The 22,137-nt window shown below is 39.5% G+C and overlaps 1 protein-coding gene across 8 annotated transcripts in view; it reads left to right on the top strand.

The window, feature by feature from the left end:
• Nucleotides 1-17,171, top strand: part of LOC136696342 (inter-alpha-trypsin inhibitor heavy chain H3-like) — a 29,193-nt gene extending 12,022 nt beyond the window's left edge. For 4 of the 8 annotated variants that reach the window (XM_066670670.1, XM_066670668.1, XM_066670671.1 and 1 more), the window contains 14 exons: nucleotides 3,441-3,607; nucleotides 3,701-3,805; nucleotides 4,585-4,747; nucleotides 5,124-5,234; nucleotides 5,335-5,463; nucleotides 5,604-5,720; nucleotides 5,814-5,982; nucleotides 6,116-6,226; nucleotides 6,314-6,495; nucleotides 6,585-6,764; nucleotides 11,584-11,711; nucleotides 11,967-12,145; nucleotides 12,958-13,044; nucleotides 15,679-17,171. In XM_066670670.1, the coding sequence (XP_066526767.1) occupies nucleotides 3,606-3,607; nucleotides 3,701-3,805; nucleotides 4,585-4,747; nucleotides 5,124-5,234; nucleotides 5,335-5,463; nucleotides 5,604-5,720; nucleotides 5,814-5,982; nucleotides 6,116-6,226; nucleotides 6,314-6,495; nucleotides 6,585-6,764; nucleotides 11,584-11,711; nucleotides 11,967-12,145; nucleotides 12,958-13,044; nucleotides 15,679-15,797 (1,782 nt within the window). In that variant the 5' untranslated portion in view covers nucleotides 3,441-3,605 and the 3' untranslated portion in view covers nucleotides 15,798-17,171. Of the gene's footprint in view, nucleotides 1-3,440; nucleotides 3,608-3,700; nucleotides 3,806-4,584; nucleotides 4,748-5,123; nucleotides 5,235-5,334; nucleotides 5,464-5,603; nucleotides 5,721-5,813; nucleotides 5,983-6,115; nucleotides 6,227-6,313; nucleotides 6,496-6,584; nucleotides 6,765-10,731; nucleotides 10,911-11,583; nucleotides 11,712-11,966; nucleotides 12,146-12,957; nucleotides 13,045-15,678 lie in introns of those variants that run through there. The other 4 variants (XM_066670669.1, XR_010802608.1, XM_066670674.1 and 1 more) reach the window with 4 other exon arrangements.
• Nucleotides 17,172-22,137: the final 4,966 nt, after the last annotated feature.

Here is a 22,137-nt window from a genome sequence, read left to right as displayed (position 1 = left end):
TACTGTAGGTCATCTGACTAAGACTGTGTGATGCAAATGCACTGTCAAAATGCAGTGATATAGTGTTACACAGAAGAAACATTTACATTACATCACACTCTGCAAGCCAGGGTGGGATGATGTTCGGCTTTGTAAATACGTGATTCATCTGCGGTTTGTACGTGGAGTGGAGTGACTGCCAGTGACTGTTTTGGGACGATGTAGGGACTCGTTGAGGACAGTAAATACAGAATGATATGTACTTTCACGTCAGAGTCTCCCCTACCTTGAGTCCAAGCACCCTTAACAATAACAATTTTAACAAAGAATATACAGCAATCCCCCTCCCCCCGCCGCTGATATAAACCAATGATATAAAGCTTTTCAGAAAGAACGGGCCTCAAATTAGTGACTGACTGTCTGTGTCAGAGAGTCATAAAACTGACACTATAGGCCCTTTCAAGGAAAGTTTACGAGAAAAGAATCTTTTGGGAGACACTCCTGAGGATCGGTTTATGCTCTGTATGAACTGCATACATTGGTTTCCCATTGGTTTAAAACAATTTGAAGTTACATATGTGCACAATTGTTTGAAATTAATTCCTTTTGGACAATCAAAATGGGTGGGATTAATTTACATGTGTTTAAAGTCACTTTTGTTTTATATGAATTTTTGTAGAACCAAGGTAGCCACATACTATGTGTATAGTCGGTTAATAATTATGTAGAACATGGTTGTCTTAATGATATTACTTTGTGTTAACATCTAATCTTTTATATTGCAAAAAATCTTATATTCAAAATCTTGGAATATTCATTAAAAAAAAAGGGATGGGCTTCAAGCCTTTGTCTTGTCAAGGGTCATAAATTGTATGTGATGTCACTACCAAGGTACAGGAAGCAGTCAATCAGGAGCAAGAGAGGCTCCAATCTTATCAAATCGGTATTAAAGGCAGGTCTTCTAAACTCTGGTTAAAACCCAGTGGTGCCAAATTCTTCTTACTTTGTCCCTTCTGCCTGCTTCTTCTCCTGCTTCTCTCGCCTTCTCTACTCTTCGCGTTTTCTCTTTTAGCCTTTTTCAAGGCTAAAGAGGAAAATGACTCTGGTTTTGAAATGAAATGAAAAAATGACAGGCGTCGGACTCCCATGGCTTTCTTAAACAGTCTTGGGCCCCTCAAGCGTGGTCCAGACAGATGTTCTATTGTAATTTTATCTCTTGTAGAAAACTATAGATTAAGAAAAGCTATAGTTTAACTCTAGCATGAATTCAACGCCACACCCAGAGCATGAAGGAAACCTTAGACCTCTGACCCTCAAAAGGACGACAAAGCTTCCGGACCAGCAACGACGAAGACGGCCACACGCACCCTCAGAATGACCTTCTGAAATGAGGCTCAGGAGAGACCTGCTTGGACTGTCTCTCACAAGGCGTCAGATCAGCGATGACGGAGAACCCCACAGAGAACTTCAGAACGCCACCAGCTCCAATGGAGAGGTTGGCGTGTGTCTGAAAAGGGAGAGAAAAGGAACAGCTGCGGCCGCAACCTACCACGCCCACGTCTGCAATTCTCCAGGAAGTCGCGCCGGAAAGAGCCGCGCGTCAGCGACATACTCCCAGCTATCTCCAGTCCATCTCCACGGATACGTACGGTCACATGGTCTCATTTCTATCATTGCTCAGGTTTGGTGCTGAATGCTTGCTGGATTCAACAATAGCCTTTTCTAGAATTAAGGGTAATTATCACAGAGAAATTCCCTCATATATTAATCTCCCTGTTCCCTCATATATCACGGTAATCCATTTCATTATATAAATGTATAATCAATATTCATTATTTGATATTACAATTAATAAACCAGTTGTGTCATAAAACCAATCCTTGGTTATTTGTTTGTGTGTGCACCTTTCTTGTATAGAATTATTACTTCTAGTTCAGATTCAATTTCAGAGTCAAGAACCCACGGTGGGTCAATGAGCATAATTCATTAATAATTAATTCTAGCTAATTCTGCTGTACAATATGTGAAGATGGCCTACTTATCCAAGCTAAAATTGGGCTGTCTATGTATTGTACACTCTCAGAAATAAAGGTAAATTATTGGTCACTAAAGGTACAAGTTTCCTGAGAGAGCGGGAAGTAGTAATTCTTTCAGTGTCTCAGTCCTGGAGCAGGGAATAATGTGAACAAGAGCTTACATTTGTAGACAGAAAAAAACCCATATAAGTGAGGAGGGTAGGGCAGAGAAGGGAGAGATGAATAGAGACATATAGAGACGAATGAAATTGACTGCCAGCCCTTAAGGCTGGTAAGATGCTGTAAAAATAAAAATGTATTTACACCTCTAGACAGTGTCTGGCAGAGATTCTTTTTCATCACCCACAACACCCCAGAAGAAAGGCACAACAATATCCTGTCATAAAAGTGGATTCTCCCCATCCACCTCTTACATTTATTTATATCACTCAAACTTTGTTTGGCCTATTTATCAGTACTTATTTCTACTCACGTCATTTTTTAATCAAATTCAATATATTTGTGTAAGATTGTGCAAAGCGCGAGAGATGATGGAGAAAGAGAGATGGAGAGAGTACAAGAGCAGGAAGAACCATGTGAGAAAATAGACGTGTACTGAATAGTCAGTAACTGTCAAGCTGGGAAAGAAAACTTACTGTTCCCAATATAAATGTATGTTTTTTCCTGGAAGTTATCAGTTCTCACTTTATTATTAAATGTTTTCCCAAAATGCACACTTACCCATGTCAGGCTGCTAGGCTCACTGGGTACTGCACCCCTAAAGCTCTGTTCCTAAAGTGCCCCTGGTTTTAACATTAAAATTTTGGAAGGGACATGGCCACATTTTCTTCTGATACATTTACCATTTATTTAACATTAACATTTTTAGTTCACACTGTTTTCAAACCAAGACTGAGTCGACTCCAGGAGATTCAACTCTATAGGTCAAAATTGCATATGTGCGACTCCCAGACGCTCAGAGGATTGATTCTTTGCGAGTCAATTCAAGTTCAATATTATGCCAGGTCGCTCTTGTTGCCCTGACAACAGATGATTTTACTGGCGATTGTATGCTTTCAAATCAGAAATAAAAGTCTTTCACATTATTGATTAGTGATTCATTTGTTGATGAAAAGTGCAGAACATTTTGTCATAGTTCTCTTCTTCAAATGATTACCTTTATTTAATTTTTGTTGTGAAAAGTAGATCAACAACAAATATTCGTCATACGTTCTGTTAATGAAATTTACATTGTGCCAGAATTTTGGATATAACTACAAAAAAAACACAGGTCCACTGCTCCCCTACAATGATCTCTGGTGGATTCTTGGCATGAGAGCGGAGTTCCATAACTACAGAGATTATATAAGCTGTATGTTTATCAGGAGTCGTAAAAGTGCATAAACTATGAAAATATAAAACCATTTTACTATGATTTCTCCACAGCAGGAACAAGACATAGACATCTACAGCTTTCACATAAACGCCACAGTGACCAGCCGCTACGCCGTCACCGTCATCACCAGCCGCGTGGCCAACCGTCTCAATGAGTCCAAAGAAGTCCATTTTCAGGTTCAGATTCCCAAACATGCCTTCATCAGCAGATTCAGGATGTGAGTAAACATGCCTCATTTCAGCATTGTCCTTATTCGGATTTAAATCGTCATACCTGACAGTTCAGTGTTGATGAAACAATGCATTTCCAGGACCATGGAGGGGAAGATGTATGATGGAGTTGTGAAGGAGAAAGAAGAGGCTCAGCAGCAGTATAGTGAGGCCGTGTCTCGAGGAGAAAGTGCCGGAATCGTCAGGTAAACATTTTACAAAATATTCAGCAGCACACACAATATGTATACCTTCTGTAGAAAAGATGCTCTGGACCAGCTGCACATGAGCCTAATACCAAGCATGGTTTAGAAGGGTATGAAGGCTGGAGGTGGAAGCTGAAATTTCGCATAGTGGGAACAAACCCTTGATTAATGCCTTTTAGTTCAGAGGAAATGTTAGATGAGCAGATGTTTTCACTCTCTCCAGGCAATACACAACACTACAGTCCTTCAGTTACTGATGGATTTATTCTTCTCCTTAAAGATTTGCTGACATCAAGTCCGCCATCAAACTGTTTAAATGCATATAATACAGAACACACATTGAAATCACATAAACACATACATACACAGTGCAGGAGCAAATATACACACCCAAACAGCTAAATAAATATACCTCGATGTCTGCATACAACCAATAGGGAATGAGTCCACTTGAACATGAACTGCAAGAACAAAAGACTATGTAACATCAGCTTTTAAAATCTTCCACAAACTTTAAGCAGAGTATAAATGCTCTTGATGCTCATCTTCACAGGAAAAAATTGCAACACCAAAATATGTCAGTGCACTACATTCATAATTCCTACAGTGTGTTAACTCAAACACATCAACACAATATATAAACAAAAACACACAAAACTCCAACCGTAATCATACTTATTATTAATGGCAGTTAAAGATGGATTACTGGATTATAACTGATGATTAATACAGCTCAGTTATCTGCTATTCTGTGTTGTCCTTTTGTCCTTTTTCTCCAGTTCAGTGGGACGGACTCTGGAGGAGTTTAAAACCTCGGTGACAGTAGCTGCTTCCAGTAAAGTGACTTTTGAACTCACCTACGAGGAGCTGCTAAATCGACAACTTGGGAAATATCAGCTGCTAATCAACGCACAGCCGATGCAGACGGTGACAGATTTTAAGGTGAAGTCCACATTCATCAGCTTCGTCTGTCCGGGCTCTTGTCATGTCAGATTTGAGGACAAATTTTCTGCAGTGTGAATGGCCTCATGGACTTGGATTCCAATAGGATTTGAACCACATTTGAACGTGGTTGTGGATCTGATTCAAATTTAATCAGGGGCAGAGTTTCCTGCCTTCAGCATCTTCATAATCGCTCTGTTACTATGACTAGATTTAGTCACTTGCAACATGCAATGTGGACACTAGGTTCTAAAAATCTGATTGCATAAGCAGATCTGATTTGCTCCAGTGTGCTCCACAGTACAAAACTCTGCATTGTTGTACTGTGTGACTGATCTGAAGATGTTTCTGATTGTTGTTTATGCGTCTCTGTCAGATTGATGTGTACATCCATGAGAGTCCAGGTATTTCCTTCCTGGCGGTGAATGGAGGACTGAAAACTAAATTACTGGCCAATGCTGTGACGACTACACGATCTGATAAAGAGGTGAGGACTAATGACGCTGCGCTTTGCAAATCTCAAGTTTTATATATCATTGTCCTTCCCTTCTCTTGGCCTGAGTTTTGTGCTGATTGTGAAACTACAGGTGTGGGTGAACTTCTACCCGACTCGGGAGCAGCAGACGAACTGCGATGTTTGTGGACCTACAGGACTGAAAGGAGATTTGATTATAAACTACGATGTGGAGAGACAAAACCCCAGTGGAGCTCTTCAGGTATTTGTCAGGGTCCATGTCATACATCTTTATGTATTAATGTCTCATAAACAGCTGCAAAAGAAGCACTGACTTGATGAGTTGAGTATAAGAAGTAAGGCTTGTGTAACACTCCTGTCTATTCCTCTCTCTCCGGTCAGGCATCAGAAGGTTATTTCGTTCACTACTTTGCACCCACAGACGTTCAGCGCATCCCGAAAAATGTGGTGTTTGTAATCGACCGAAGTGGCTCCATGTCTGGAAGGAAGATTCAGCAGGTGAACTCCACTCTAGGGTTTACTTTTGATCTAATACCCTTATCTAGAGTCCTTTCAGTGTACAGACTTGCTGATGACTTCTTTTCGTTTCAGACTCGTGAAGCACTGCTGAAGATCCTGGGAGATATTTCTGAGGAAGATCACTTTGGGCTGGTCACCTTTGACTCTCACATAGACGTCTGGAATCCTGAACTGCTCCCGGCCTCAGAGGGAAACCTGCAAAAGGCCAAGGACTTTGTGAGAACGATTAGAGATCGCGGATGTGAGATTCCTCCTGTTCATGTTTTAGAATTAAACTATACAGCAGATAATATAGAATAAAGTGCTTTAAAGGAGAGAGAGTAGAGCTTTTCAGACACTATCTAATGTTTTATCTACTATCCTGTGTCCTTCAGCCACAAACATCAACGATGCAGTGCTAAAGGGAGTGGAGATGATCAACAGACATCAAAGAGAACGATCCGCACCCATCCTCATTCTGCTGACAGATGGAGCTCCTAATGAAGGCAAAAACAGGCCCAAATACAATAAACACAGTGAGGTCTCCATACACATCAGTATTTCATATTTTTCCATTGTCTCCTTCTCTTCAGGTGAAAGTGATCCGATAAAGATTCAGGCCAATGTGAAAAAGGCCATCGGAGGGAAGTTTCCTCTGTACTGCCTGGGGTTTGGATTTGACGTTAACTTTGAATTCCTGCAGAAGATGGCTCTGGAAAACAGTGGACGTGCTGTTCGGATCTATGAGGATTCGGACGCTGATCTACAGATGCAGGTAGTGAAGGATGTTACGGTTGTTTCTGTTTAAATCCACTTCATTACTGTGACTGTTCAGAGTTTCAGCACCGTCTTCATGCTCTGTAGGGTTTCTATGAGGAAGTGGCCACTCCACTGTTAACTGATGTTCAGCTGAACTACACTGGAGCAGGAAATCTCACCCAGACCACTTTCAGCCACTACTACAACGGCTCAGAGATTGTAGTGGCCGGACAAATAACAGACAACAGCCTGGAGTCTTTCCAAACAACGGTCATTGCCATCTCGGTAAGAGCATCTCTGTTGTTAAAGTGCAAAGCTGTGCTCTACAGTCTCTAATCCACTGTATTTCTCTGAATTACAAAATCCTTAAGCATTCAAAATATGAATAATGCTACAAGCAAATGCTAACACTCATGCACACTGAAATGACATTACATTTAATGGAGCAATCTGTAATATAATTACTGTACTTGGTCATAAAATGTCCAGGGTCTGTGGTCATGGCTTAAGGCTAGATTGAAGCACTAGCATCCCCTAGAGCAGGGCTGAAGGAATATATTCTCTTTGAGAAGTGCCCATTCCAGAGCGGAGCTCTACTGGAATTTCTGCCTCAGGTCCCGCCCTCTGTCGAATCAAATTATAGTCTAAACCCACTGAGTTGTCAGGTCTACAAACATATGGTAATTTTCCACCGCATGGGTCCGGCTCTACACGACTCGACGCGCTTAAAGCTTGTTGCTTTGCCTCTGGCAGGGCTCCCCCGCAAAATGGAGATGTAGAAAAACTCTGTCAGGAATCGCTGGCTTTGGAAACCACAACAACGACAGTGATAAAGTTTGGCGCTGTTTGCTCACGTGTTTTTTGGACTAAACACGGTTCCTCGCCCCAGTTCTCAGAGATCAGATTCACTTGTTGCACGTTCGGCTTTCACTGGAAATTTTCATCCCAAGAAGCATTTAAACCTATTCAAAACACATTGAGGTAAAGTTACAAGCTGCCATTGTGAGTGAGATAAAAATAAATGAGAAAAATGCTGTAATTTAAGAGATTTTACAAGCGGCGTGTTTGTGTTGGTTTCGAATGAGCTCTACATACACGTAACTACATACATGGCAGTTGAAAGACCCTGTTTTGACGGCCAATTGATAGACCAATAGGAAAGCTTTAGCTGGACCAATCAGATCGCGAGGTTTGTTTAACCAATCAGAACACTGATTTGTTGCTGTCAACCATAGTGCTTTTCCACCAAAAGAACTCTGGTTCTTGAACCGGTTCTGTTCATGATTCTTGGAACCTTGGTTCTTTCCAGTGAACCGCAGCATTTCTACGCCTTTAGAAGGGGACCAGGAATACGTCATGAGCAGGGGGCGCTGTGGCCGAGTTCAGAGCTGTCCTGCTGACCATGTAAACAGCGGAGAAACGTAACCAAGAGCTCAGAGCTTCAAATACAGCGTTATCGCCCAGTGGAGCTTGACGGGGTCATTTACAACATTTCATATAAATAAATAATAGGAAAAAAAAAATAGGAACATGCCCCATTTTTATGTGTCTCTGGTGCAGTTAGGCGCAATGCCATGCGCGTTGGTCAGAGAAGAAGGTGAATAACATGATTGAAAAGTGTAAATACCATAGTTTGTTAAAAAAAAAAATTGAGGCAGATTCATGTGTGTTAATCTTGTGTGTGTGTGTGTGTGTTTTAAACAAATTAAGGAGTAAGAATTGTGTTTGAAATGCCTCGCATATTCACCTATGGTGGAATGGAGGAATAAAACTAGGTAGTGAAGATAAAAATGTTTGTTTGGACCGTTCTCAAAGTATTTAAAATTTACCAACTCATGAGAAAATAATAAAAAGGTCCAAAATACACCCTCCCTCTTCGGGGGAGGCGTGTCCGTTACGAGAGAGTCGCAGACACCAGTCGAGTGAAGTTCAAAGCAAATCAAAGTATTTATTTACCAAAATACTGGATCCAGGAGAATTCACACATTGAGAACAGTCTAATACCCCTCCCAAGTGAAAATTCTGACCTCCCATCATCTGACTCAAACAGTTATACCCATGATGACGTATAGCCTGGTGGTGAGGCGTTTCTGGCTGATTAGCGTATATTAATATGCATGATTTCACGTGTTAGTACTCAGCTCTTCACGTGCAATATTCAGGTGCCTGTTGTGACCCTGAAGACATTCATTATCTGGCCAGGCTGACAATGGGCCTCTCTTCTCAGCACTTTTTCCCTAGAGACTAAAATTTAGGGAGTCAGAAATACACTTCAAGGCCACAAACAGAAGCTACAGATCAGCGCCTCAGTGCCCAACACTATGATGTCAGTGTGTTACAATCCTGGAGTGCACATCTGTTCAAGGTTAGACGTTAAGAATTAAAAATGTGTGTAAATATCAAGTTATCATGTCATATAGTGAAGTTAGCTTATAATATGTCTTTAGGAGTAATTATCATATGAGTTAGTGGTGCAGAATCAAGCAAAAATGTTTAACTACATGTGTAAGTAATTCATAATGTAAATGCTGGTTAGTCATTCATATAAATGCATATAGGGTACAGGATTTCACACAATTATAAATGCTTAATTTTAACTAATCATTTAAGGATATTTGTCAACAAACACAAAGTAATAAAATTATTTTTCACAACAGTAGTCCACAGCAAATATAAGCATTTCACTAGTAGGTAAATAATTTAGTGACATAACGTACACTTGGTCGTGTGTTTTAAATGAATAAAATGGGAAATAAGAAGATGAGTTTTGTTTATAAAACTAGCTTTAGCTTAGCATAGCTGTTTAACGTGAGTTTTCAATAAGAAGCTTGAAAATAACAAAAATTAGACTCTTTAACGGAGCTATTTAAGGTGAAACTAAATGCTTGAATACAAAAATTATGATTTTATCTGCCTCATAAAATGACATTTATAGTTGAAGGGAACATTACATTCTTGTAAATGCAGGGAAAACAGTGGCAGCTCTTTCCATATTTGCCTTTTACTTAAGTAGGTAAATGTTTAGTGACATCACATACATTTGGTTTGTGTATTTTTAAATAGATAAAGTGAAATAACGTTGCTTCCAAAAAGTTTCAAAAGCTATAGTGCTAGCTTCAGCTCTTAAGGTGGAACAGAGAATTCAAGAAGCTGTGAATAATGCCAATAAGACTTGTAAACTGACACATGTAACATGAAATGAAATGTTTGACTATGAAAATTGTGAATAAGCACAATTTTAAAGATCTGCCTCCTAAATGACATGGTGGAAGGGACAATCGACAATAACATCAGCCTTGTCTAATCGATATTTAAGGTGGATTTGGACAGTAAAGATTTTTTGCCTTTCTATTGTGTAGATAGATGTTTTAGTGTAATGATGAACACTTTTCTGTGTAAATGTGTTGATTATGAAACACTTCTTAGCTATTATGGTCCAAATTTCTTAAACTTGTCTCTTGCTTGTTTGTTCAGTTTTCCTCAGACTGGCAACCTAGTTGAGCTTCACATCTGAGGAGGAGGAGGCAGACAGCTTCCTGTTTTGAAAGCTTCACTGTTTTGAAACTGTATAATAGTTATTTACATGCTTTAAATGTTTGGTGTCAGCATTACAGATTGCTCCTTTAAAGTAACTCATTAAAAAATTACTTCATCAGAGGTCTATAAAACATTGAGATTGGGTGGAACAGAGGAAAGTTCAAATATGTCTAAAAAAAAAGACATCCCATGCTGTTTAAATTATGTTAAAATCGTGACATGTGGCCAGAATACCATGGTCCATCTTGGGCTAAATTTGGATCATCTCAAGCCCAAACATAGCCAGTTTCATTGTGTATTTTTGGGCTTAATCAAGACCATGACAGACTGACAGACGATTTAACCCCCAAACACCCTCTATATCAGCGGTCCCCAACCACCAGGTCGCGACCCGATACCGGGCTGTGGGCCATTAGGTACCGGGCCGCACAGAACGTTTGAATTTTTTTTTATTGATTATCAGTCTAAATGTTTTATTTTGAAAAGTGACTTCTGTGCGGAATGACGCACAGACGCATACATGCGCAACCAGCCATTACCCCAAAAGCTATCAAAAATGAGTAAAAAAAAAAAAAATCTTTGGTGAGCTTCTTTGGAAAGGGGAAAAGGCCCAATGAGGAGACAGAAGAAGAGCCTACGACTTCCAAGAAAACGAAATCTGCATTTAAAACACAATATCAGGATTCCTACTTAAAATACGGGTTTATTCCTACAGGTGATCCGCAACCAAAATGAAACTACAGAACAGACTGGACGTAGAAGTACGGAACACACTTCGGGTGTCACTGTCTCCCATTACCCCGAGATGGGACCGGCTTGTTGCAGAGAAACAAGCTCAGGGCTCTCACTAATTGACATTATTATTATTTGATTGACTTGTTCACCCTTTTATATAGAAATGACCAGTATTGTCACTTGAATCGAGTTTAGTTTTTTATTATAATCATTTCTTATTAGAAAGGATTTTTGTTCTAAAATAATTATTTTTCGTTTACAGAGATGTTGTTGATTATTAATGTATGAACAAAGGTTGTTTGTCTGTTGATGTTTGCATTTGACATAAGACCACTTCGGATGATTTATTATTAGATTACGTCATTAACGATTATCGAGCAAATGTAGGCCTGAACATATGATGGCCGGTCCGTGAAAATATTGTCTTAAATGAAACCGGTCCGTGGTGCAAAAAAGGTTGGGGACCGCTGCTCTATATGACACAGCTATGCCCTGTGATGTACTGGCATGGTATCCAGAATAAAGCAAGATTTGGTATTTTTGCTCCAGGGCTCCCCTAAATTTGCAGAGTCAACTGAGGGAGAAGTGGGGGTTCTTACCTCCAAAATTACATAGTGCAGTCTCTGCAGTGCTGCTCCTGGATTAGCAATGACAGAAGCTATATTCTCCCTCTTACAGCTCAGTGGAGAATCAAAATAATTTTGAAGCTGTAATTTTAAGGTAAAAATACTACCTAGTGTTCCTTTAAACCCAGACTTCCTGATATAGGCATGACGCCCCCTGCAGAATCACAATGTAACTTCAGTGATCTATTCTTCTCTCCTCTTTGTAGAGAAACAGCAATGTAATTTACCAGAATTCTGTTTTCACTAAAGACTTGGCAAGCGTTTCGCCACAACATGAGAACTTCTTTGAGAGAATCTGGGCTTATCTCACAATCAAACAGCTACTGGAGAAAGAGTGAGTGGGCTGCAATCTTCTGTACTCTGTGTGTTTGTGTGTGTGTGTGCACGCTCATGTGTTTCGATATTCAGTGTACATCCAAATCTATGGCCAAGGATCTCAAGGTCAAGTATATGCCAGAGGGGCATGAAGCCCCCCGGTGTATCTGCATTGTTTGGAGAGATGGAGTTGCAGAAAGAATGTGAATAAGCAAGTTAATGGATGTGTATGTACCTGTAAAACACACTGAGCATTATCAGTCCTGTCTTTAAGGGTGGCTCTGAGTGGACAGGAGAAAGAGAAAGTCAGGGGAGAAGCTCTGGATCTCGCTCTCAAATATAAATTTGTGACACCACTGACCTCTATGGTGGTCACCAAGCCCCAAGAAGAGGAGATACAGGTCGTAAACAAACCCATAGAGGGAGAAGAACCAGAACACAGAGCGCATAGAGGTAAGTCTCTAAACTGAACCCTCCAGACACAGGCATTTATCGGTTGTGAAGCAGCTGCACATGAGCTTAATCTTGTACTCCTCTGTGCCAAATGTATAGGGGTGTATTGGCTCATGTGCAGCTGTTATAGAGAGTGTGTAATGCTTTTCTGTGGAATAGAAATGAACCCAAATCTACAGTGGTTTCTCAGTTAAAGCATTAATCATTAACAATGTCTAAAAACATATGGATATTGAGTGTGTAATAATCATGTTTCCTCTCCATCAGCTCTTATCTGTCACGCCCTGGCCCTGTCCTGTCTGTTTTCCCCACCATGTACTCATTCAGCACATGGCTCTGTTTGTTGTTGTTCTTGTCTCCGTCCTAGTCCTGCCTTAGCTCCGCCCTCTCGTCAGTGTCTCCTTTGTAGTCCTGCTCTCTTGTTATCAGTCCCAGGTGTTCCTTGTCAGTGTTTTGTATAGATACCCCTTTGTTTGCTGTGCTTCCTTGTCAGTTCTTGTGCTTCGTATCTTAGTTTGAAGTGTCTGTTTGTATCTCTCATCTCTAGTCTACTAGTACTTCCCTCTCTCTCTCTCTAGTCTGTTAGTCCTTCCCTCTCTTTCTAATCTGTTTATACTTCCCTCTGTCTCTAGTCTATTGGTAATTCTCTATCTAGGTCTCTCTATGTAAGTATCTCTGTCTAGGTCTCCCTATATCTCAGTATCCCTGTCTAGTCCTCTCTGTCTTTGTGTCAGGATCTCTGTTAAAGTATCTATCTCTGTTAAGTGTTTCAGTTCTTTATCATTGTTCTAAATAAAGCTTCTGTGTTATAGGGTTTGGACCTGCCAACTCATATCCTGGGAACGATGATCTAATGTACTATGACCTAGTGGACTATGACAGCTTTTCTCCTAACTCAAGTTAGTACATTTTCCTAAATAAATTTGTAACAAATAACAGATTTTAATGTACAGACATTTGCTTGTCAGTAGTGTTGTGAGATATAAAGAATAATGTAAATGTCTAGAAGCAAATATGATTCTTCATTTGTTGAACTACAGATGCCCACCAGTTGTTCTGCATACTATGTTAGCCCTCTTTGACAGAGCAAGTATATACAGTGTTCTCCTACTTAGAAAGACGAGGGAGGTCTACAATTTATCATAGCTACACTTCAACTATGAGTGACAAAATGAGAAAAAAATCCAGGAAATCACATTGTAGGATTTTTAAACAATTATTTGTAAATTATGGTGGAAAATAAGTATTTGTTCAATAACAAAATTCGACTCAATACTTTGTAATATAACCTTTGCTGGCAATGACAGAGGTCAAACGTTTCCTCTAAGTCTTCAACAGGTTTGCACACACTATAGCTGGTATTTTGGCCCATTACTCCATGCTGATCTCCTCTAGAGTGATGTTTCGGGGCTGTCACTGGGCAACACAGACTTCAACTCCCTCCACAAATTTTCTATGGGGTTGAGGGCTGGAGACTGGCCAGGCCACTCCAAGACCTTAATGCTTTTTACGGAGCCACTCCTTCATTGCCCAGGCGGTGTGTTTGGGATCATTGTCATGCTGATAGACCCAGCCACGTTCCATATTCAATGCTCTCCCTGATGGAAGGAGGTTTTGGCTTAAAATCTCAGGATACATTGCCCCATTCATTCTTCCCTTAACATGGATCAGTCGTCCTGTCCCCTTTGCAGAAAAACAACCCCAAAGCATGATGTTTCCACCCCCATGCTTCACAGTAGGTATGGTGTTCTTGGGATGCAACTCAGCAATTATGGAAGCAAATCTGTCTCATCAGACTTTGAAATATTACCACCTTTTTGAACCAATTGAACCAACATCCAACCACGACCGAATTTGGCTACTTATTCGCCAGTTTTGCACCACTTAAATGGTGCAGTAGTTCCATTCTGTCGCCGCTAGATTGCGAAATACGAACACAACTTCCATACCGTGGAAAAACTACACGTTTAGCTTCCTTCCACGGATATTATCTCTAATTTCAAAGTGTCTCAAAAATCTAAAAGGCTCACTAGAGACAGAATATATCAGACTATTGATATCCTGAAGATGAAGACATTTTACTGTGGACTTTTTTTTGTAATGGCTCTGTGAACAGAGCATTCAATGTTTAAACAACTTTATGAATTAAACTCTGCACTTTGGGATATTATATTTGTACTACACCTTCTTTAATATCAAATTCAGATTCTTGATAATCTGACAATTAACAAATAAAAAAGCCATAGGACATATACCTCAAAATTCATGTTTCCACATATTCATCATGTCACTTGCTATATTCACAGGGCTATGACAAAAATTCCACAGTAAAATTTCTTCATCTTCAGGATATCAATAGTCTGTTATATTGTGTCTTCGGTGAGACTTTCAGATTTTTGAGACACTTTGAAAATAAAGAGATAATATCCACTGAAGGATGCTGAACATGTAATTTACCAAAATCCGAATAAGAAACTGGTGAATCCTTATCCTTTTTATCCCAGATGTGTACTCTGATTTTTTTTTGTAACTCGTATTTTTGCATCTGAATTTGGTCTGTCGAATCTGAGCAACTTCAAAATATATTGTTTGAATTTTTTTAAAGCTTTTTTTTAATCTTAATTTTAATTTATTTATTTGAATGGGACATGTACTGGCTTAAGCACGGGGACACACCAGGCACTACAGGATTTGAGTCCCTCTCAGTGTAGTGTGTTACTGATGGTAGCCTTTGTTACCTTGGTCCCAGCTCTCTGCAGGTTATTCATCAGGTCCCTCCGTGTAGTTCTGGGATTTTTGCTCACCGTTCTCATGATCATTTTGACCCCACAGGATGAGATTTTGCATGGGGCTCCAAATGGAGGGAGATTATCAATGGTCTTGATTTATTCACACCAACCTGCTAGTCAATTGTAGATTCACACTTCCCAGCCTGGTGCAGGTCTACAATTTTCTTCCTGGTGTCCTTCAACAGCTCTTTGGTCTTGGACATCTGTTTGAGGCTGTGGACAGGTGTCTTTTATACAGATAACGAGGTCAAACAGGTGCTATTAATACAGGTAACGAGTGGAGGACAAACAAGCTTCTTAAAGAAGTTGTTACAGGTCTGTGAGAGCTAGAAATCTTGCTTGTTTGTGGGTGACCAAATACTTATTTTCCACCATAATTTACAAATAAATTCTTTAAACATCCTACAATGTAATTTCCTGGATATTTATGGACATCTGTTTGAGGCTGTGGACAGGTGTCTTTTATACAGATAACGAGGTCAAACAGGTTCTATTAATACAGGTAACGAGTGGAGGACAAACAAGCTTCTTAAAGAAGTTGTTACAGGTCTGTGAGAGCTAGAAATCTTGCTTGTTTGTGGGTGACCAAATACTTATTTTCCACCATAATTTACAAATAAATTCTTTAAACATCCTACAATGTAATTTCCTGGATATTTAACCCAGCTCAGTGTTCGCTTTGTACTTTCAGTGATTTTTGTTAAAGGAAGTAAAAATACTTTTTTGATTGTGTTCTTTCCTCAGAAGCAAGTCGGCTATGGGAAAATGTGCCCAGATTCCGAATACTAAAAGGGGAATTACATGGATGGGTTACATGGATGGGTGTTTATTCTTCTATGTTTCTTATCTTCTTCTCTATCTAATTTGTCTTATCCAGACAGAAAAAGTGTTTAAAACTGCATTTTCTAAAAGATTTTTCAATCATCAGATTAAAGGGACACTAGGATTTATTTTTAAATAAACATTCATTTTTAGCTTCAACATCATTGTTATGCTCTGTTTGACTGTAATGACAGTTGCTCCAGAGTGAGAAAAGCGTATATATATAAGAGTATTTTCTCTGGAGTATAAATGTACTCAAATACACAGTGGTTTCTCAGTTAAAGTGTTAATCCATTTTTAAAGATGTCTAAAATCCTATGGACTTTCAGTGTGTAATAAACATGTTTCCTCTGCATCAGCTCCAAGAATTTCATCAATCCTCCGCAGTCCTGTACCTCAACTTCCCTCAAGTTTGTATTTTTTCTTAAATTTGAGATTTTAGTGTACAGACATCTGCTTGTCAATAAAATTGAGATATGAAAAACTACATGATTAAACTGGAAAACAAAACATTACAAGATCGGCTAATAAATTACATCTTATTAGAAAAAAATCCTTAAACACCAAACATAGACAGCAGCAGTTTAGCAACATTTGGAATCCCATTTTGAATTCCCTAGCATTACTAGTGTACTGATGCTTTACTAGGCGAAATAACAATTTGAGATATCTTTAATTACATTTTGGCTAGTGTAAATGATGTCAAATTTACCATTAAGTTCAATGGAAACTCCAATACAAAATATCTGAAATTAATTACTGAGTGTCTTAAACTTTCATTTCAGATATCTAAAATAATTACTAGGCAAAAAGTAAATTAGCGATATCATGCCTTTTGTTCAGATTCATTGTCATAATTCCTATTAAAAGTATCTTAACTCCCTAATTTAAGATATCTTAAATATATTTTAAAATATCAGAAAGTAAATTGGGCTATTTTAGCTTTAAATCGTTTTATCATGAAGTCAAGAGTTCAATTTACACGTGAAATTTCAATTGTCAGAAATGTAAATTTCACTAGTGACAACTGAAACCTTAATAGTTATATATAAATTATATCTTTGTATGTTAACACGAAATTATACTTTGTGTTAACACAGAGAACATGTTCTGAGCCCAATGGCCTTCCGTAGGAAAGAGATATCTAAAAAATGTCCAAATTCAACCATATTTCGCCCGTCAGCTGATGTCAGGGAAATCAGTTTTCAACTGACCTGTGCCCACTGGGTATGAACATTTCTCATTGATGGAGCATCGGCTGGTGTTATGATTAGTTTTGATGTATGTGGGGAAAGGTACAAGGGTAAACGCAACCTGCAACTAATATTTGTAAGTGAATTTACAGAAAAATAAGCAAAAATCTATTCATACGTGTGTGTGTATATTTGTACTTCAAATGCTTGTTGATTACATGAATAAACTATATTACACAGTACTTTACCTTGTTTGTTATTCACTGTATTATGCATGTAGAAAAGTTGTTTCCCTTTAAGCTTGGCAGCACGGTGGTGCAGCAGGTAGTGTTCCAGTCACACAGCTCCAGGGACCTGAAGGTTATGGGTTCAAGTCCTGCTCCGGGTGACTGTGAGGAGTTTGGTGTGTTCTCCCTGTGTCTGTGTGGGTTTTCTCTGGGTGCTCCGGTTTCCTCCCACGTTCCAAAAACACACACTGGTAGATGGATTGGCTACTCAAAATTGTCCAGAGGTGTGAGTGAATGTGTCACCTGAGTAGGCTCCAGAACCACCGCGACCCTGAACTGGATAAGTGGTTACAGACAATGAATGAATGAACACTGAAGCTGGAGAACATTAATATAGAAGGGGGGATACATTTCTGTAGCCAGCTTTAAAGTCATAGTGCAATTTATTGTGTAAAATGTATCCAAATTAGATCTCACTATATGATCAGTTCACACAGTAATTACAGTGAACAAACTCATCTTTACAGTGTTCCCCCTTCTATATTAAAGTTGTCACGCCCTCGTCATGTCTGTTTTGTCCGGCCATGTGCTGAGAGCGAGCACATGGCTATGTTTGTTGTTGTTTCCTGTCTCCGCCTTTGTTCCGCCTCCTCGTCTGTGTCATTTGTTACCCTGCCCCCTTGTTATCTGTCTCAGGTGCGTCTCGTCTGTTTTGTATTTAAGTCCCCTTCCTGCACTTCCTATTTGTTGGTAATTTGTTCTTTGTACTATGTCAAGTCAGTCGTGTTATCAGTCTGTCTGCCTGCAAGTTTCTACGTTATTGTTTTCCACGTTGTCGTTGTATTTCCTCTGTCGTTTCGTTCTTTAGTCTGTCTGTCCCGTTTGCCCTGTTTAGCTCCCCGTGTCCCGTTTAGCCTGCTTGAATCCCCGTTTCTTGTCCTTCTGTTAAAGTATCTTTGTCTTGTTATTTTTCGTTATTAGAGTTTATCTGTGCTTTAGCGTGTGCGTCCGCTCCGTCAGTCCGCCCCTCGTTCCTGACAAAATTATGAAAAATATTCAGATTAGATATAATTTTTGATCAGTTCACAAACTAATTACAGTGAAACAAGTCATTTTTATACTGGGAATAAAAGGGGGAACTGTTTTAACTGGGGGCTACACATGTATTCTTCTACGTTAAAGTTATAGTGCATTTAAAATTCAGTAATTATACAGGAGATTTAGCGCTATGAGATCAGTTTGGACACTGGGTTTTGTGTCACAGCTTCACGTCATCTTTAGCATTGCTGTGGAAAAACATTAATTTCTAAACTGAAGAGTTTAAGTTTGTGGATCAAATGACAGAAAGTTCATTCTCTGTAGAATAGAACCTGGGCCATTTTGTAATTGGAAACGGAAATACCATTATTATTTGTTAAAAAAATACTCATAGCACTTAGGCTTACTTCCTTTTTGCTGGAGTTTTTACCATCCTTTCTTTGTACGAAGACCAGAGGCTTATGGCACTGTGACGAAAGTTTAGATTTTCCGAGTTTCCCAGAGCCACGATTCAGTATCGATGTTTTGCTTTGATTTTCACTTTCATCATTGTTTTATTGTAATTATGAAATTATATCATTAATTGCACTCAAAAGTATTGAATTGATAATGCTTTATATTCATATTCATAGCTTTAAAAAATTATTTCCGTTTATGTCAGCTTTACTACATGGCATTTAAATTATAATCATAAGAATATTCACCACGTCTCCTACATTTGAAACAAGACTGTACTTTTTGGGCAGGGCAGCAGTGAATTAGCCTCATTTAGTGTAGTTAGGACGTCCCCCTCTCCCCAGTATCTCTGCTCATGGTGCTAGCTAGGACGGGCATCTGTTGGCTGATGTGACATCAACAGCATTTTGATGAGAAGCAGTGTGTCAGTTGGCTTCACATGTCTCAGAGGAAACGTGTTCGCCTCATCCTCCACTGAGGCTGGGGGCACTGTGTGATTGGGGGAAAGAATTGGGGACCACAAAGGATTTACAAAGAAAATTAAACAAATACAAGTTTATAATCTGTGCTTTCAACTAAGGAGCTCTGCAGGTGACCCCTTCCAACCAAGAGTCTAGGGTTCGATTCCCAGCTTGGGCAGGCACCCATGAGAATCCTAAAATCATGTTCTCTTCCAACTATGATTTTAAATTGTAAGAACTTCTGGGTAAGGGCGTCAACAGTATGCTGTATATGTGAGATGTGTGAAAGTATTAATAACGTGTCTGAACAAGAGACACATGAATTGTTGAATCATTATGGTCTGGCAGTTGCGGGTCAAAAGTATTTCAACCAAAATATAGAGGTGTTTAAAGCTGTGTACAGGTGAGCACAGTTCACTCCAGAGAACACAGAAAACTAACTGTAAATGGTCATCATATGTGCAAGAGTACCAATGTCTTTCTCAGGAACTTTAACTAATCGAGACATGCTTAAAGTAAACACTCAAATTGAAACTGAAACTGGACTCTGGCTCGGTTAATCCAAACCATCTGCTCGTGCCAGCCATTACGCAAGGCCTCTCTGTTTTTGTTATGTTTGTTGTATAGTTCTGAGTTGAGTCACTGTCTGCTGTTTTCTCCATCCTTCTCCAACATTGGTTTTAACCTGATACAGAACTGTGCAAAAATCAGAGACCATCCACTCTTTATTTAATGTCCAGTCAATATTTCAGTCAAATGCACAAAAAATGAAAAAAATCTATTGAGAAGATTTTATGTGAGATTTACTTGGATACAGAAGGAGAAAGTCAGAGAAAGTCAAGCACTGGAGATATTAAAAGCCTTCCATTGTGACCAAGCACAGCTCAACACTCTGGGCCAGAAAGGATGCAGAACAAAAGCGGAAGGGAAATAGGCACAAAGACAGGGCTTGTGTATTTTAGAATACTGGACTGGCCACACGGAGTGGGTGTTTATTATTGACCTAAATCTGGAGAAAAAAAGTGCAAACTGAGACTAAATATAAGCCAGCAGATTTCTTTGAAAAGTGAAATCAGCCTCTTGAATAAAGTATGTACAATTTTTTAATTAAACATTTTCATTTTTCCAAATAGGCGGCACGGTGGTGCAGCAGGTAGTGTCGCAATCACACAGCTCCAGGGACCTGGAGGTTGTGGGTTCGATTCCCACTCCGGGTGACTGTCTGTGAGGAGTTGGTGTGTTCTTCCCGTGTCCGTGTGGGTTTCTTCCGGGTGCTCCGGTTTCCTCCCACAGTCCAAAAAACACACATTGGTAGGTGGATTGGCGACTCAAAAGTGTCCGTAGGTGAGTGAATGTGTGTGTCTGTGTTGCCCTGTGAAGGACTGGCGCCCCCTCCAGGGTGTATTCCCGCCTTGCGCCCAATGATTCCAGGTAGGCTCTGGACCCACCGCGACCCTGTACTGGATAAGTGGTTACAGATAATGAATGAATGAATTTTTCCAAATTTTGTTCACAGTGGTGTATGTCTTTATAGATGTTTCTGTGTGTTTGCTGTTTTTCTAGGCTTTCTTGGCTTTTGCTTTGCATAGTAGAGTTTTAACTTGCACTTGTAGATGGAGCGATGAACTGTGTTCACTGACAATGGTTTTCTGAACTGTTCCTGAGCCCATGTGGTAATATCCGTTACAGAAAGATGTTGGTTTTTAATGCAGTGCCGTCTGAGGGATCGAAGGTCACAGGCATTGAATGTTGGTTTTCGGCCCTGCCGCTTACGATTTTTCCGTATTCTCTGAATCTTTTGATGATATTATGGGCTGTAGATGATGAAATCCCTTAATTCTTTGCAATTGTCAGTTGAGAAACAGTGTTCTTAAACTGTTGGACGATTTGCTCACGCAGTTGTTCACAAAGTGGTGAACCTTGCCCCATCCTTGCTTGTGAACGGCTGAGCCCTTCGGGGCTGCTTTATACCCAATCATGACACTCACCTGTTTCTAATAACCTGTTCACCTGTGGAATGTTCCAAACAGGTGATTTTTTGAGCATTCTTCAACTTCCCAGTCTTTTGTTGCCCCTGCCCCAACACTTTTGGAACATGTTGCAGGCCTCAAATTCAAAATGAGGGAATATGTGTAAAAAAAAAAAAGATAAACAATAAATTGTATCTGTTTTAACATTAACATCTTGTCTTTGTATTGTATTCAGTTGAATATAGGATTGAAAAGGATTTGCAAATCATCGTATGCTGTTTTTGTTTATGTTTTACACAATGTCCCAACTTCATTGGAACTGGGGTTGTACATTGTTATTTTGCTATGTTTAAGCCTGGTTTGTTTGTACAGACTTGACCTTAATATTACGAACTGTACACATGTTTTTACTATGACCAAAATATTAATGGCACAAATGACTGTACATAGCCACTGTACATAGGTGTACATAAGCCAAGCCTGTCGACATGTAGCTCCTCCCTGGATTTATGTGAAAACCTGGTGTATATGTACTGTAAATAATATCCTGATTTTGCGTTGACAGCACAGTGGAGCATCATCATGCTTTTCAAGCTGTAATTTTAAGGAAAAACAATATCTAGTGTTCCTTTAACCACTGTAAATGAGTTTATGTCTTAATAATAAATTTTATATGAATTTGTCCAATATTTCTTTTGAAATAATCAGGAGTCTGTTCCTTTTTGCTGCAGTAACAGCTTCTACTTTTTTAGGTAAAGGTGTGATGGCATTCATCCATATTAACATTAGGTCAGGCACTAATATTAGATCATTAATTCTGGCACTCCAGCTTGTCCCAAATGTATTCAGTAGAGCACCATCACTCCAGAAAACAGCTGCACAGCTGATGGGCTTTATACTCCACTTGCAAGCGCTTGGCATTGAGCAAGGAGATTGTAGACTCAGTTTGTCAATGTTTTTCTCTGGGGATTGTAAAATCGATGTTTGCCCAATTAAATATCCACATAAGGTGTGTCTACAAACCTTTAGAGGTAGG

This window comes from Hoplias malabaricus, chromosome 5, assembly GCF_029633855.1.
Source record: "Hoplias malabaricus isolate fHopMal1 chromosome 5, fHopMal1.hap1, whole genome shotgun sequence".
Taxonomy (NCBI): domain Eukaryota; kingdom Metazoa; phylum Chordata; class Actinopteri; order Characiformes; family Erythrinidae; genus Hoplias; species Hoplias malabaricus.
Note: the sequence above shows the minus strand (reverse complement) of the source record. Positions and strands in the feature narration are given on the sequence as shown.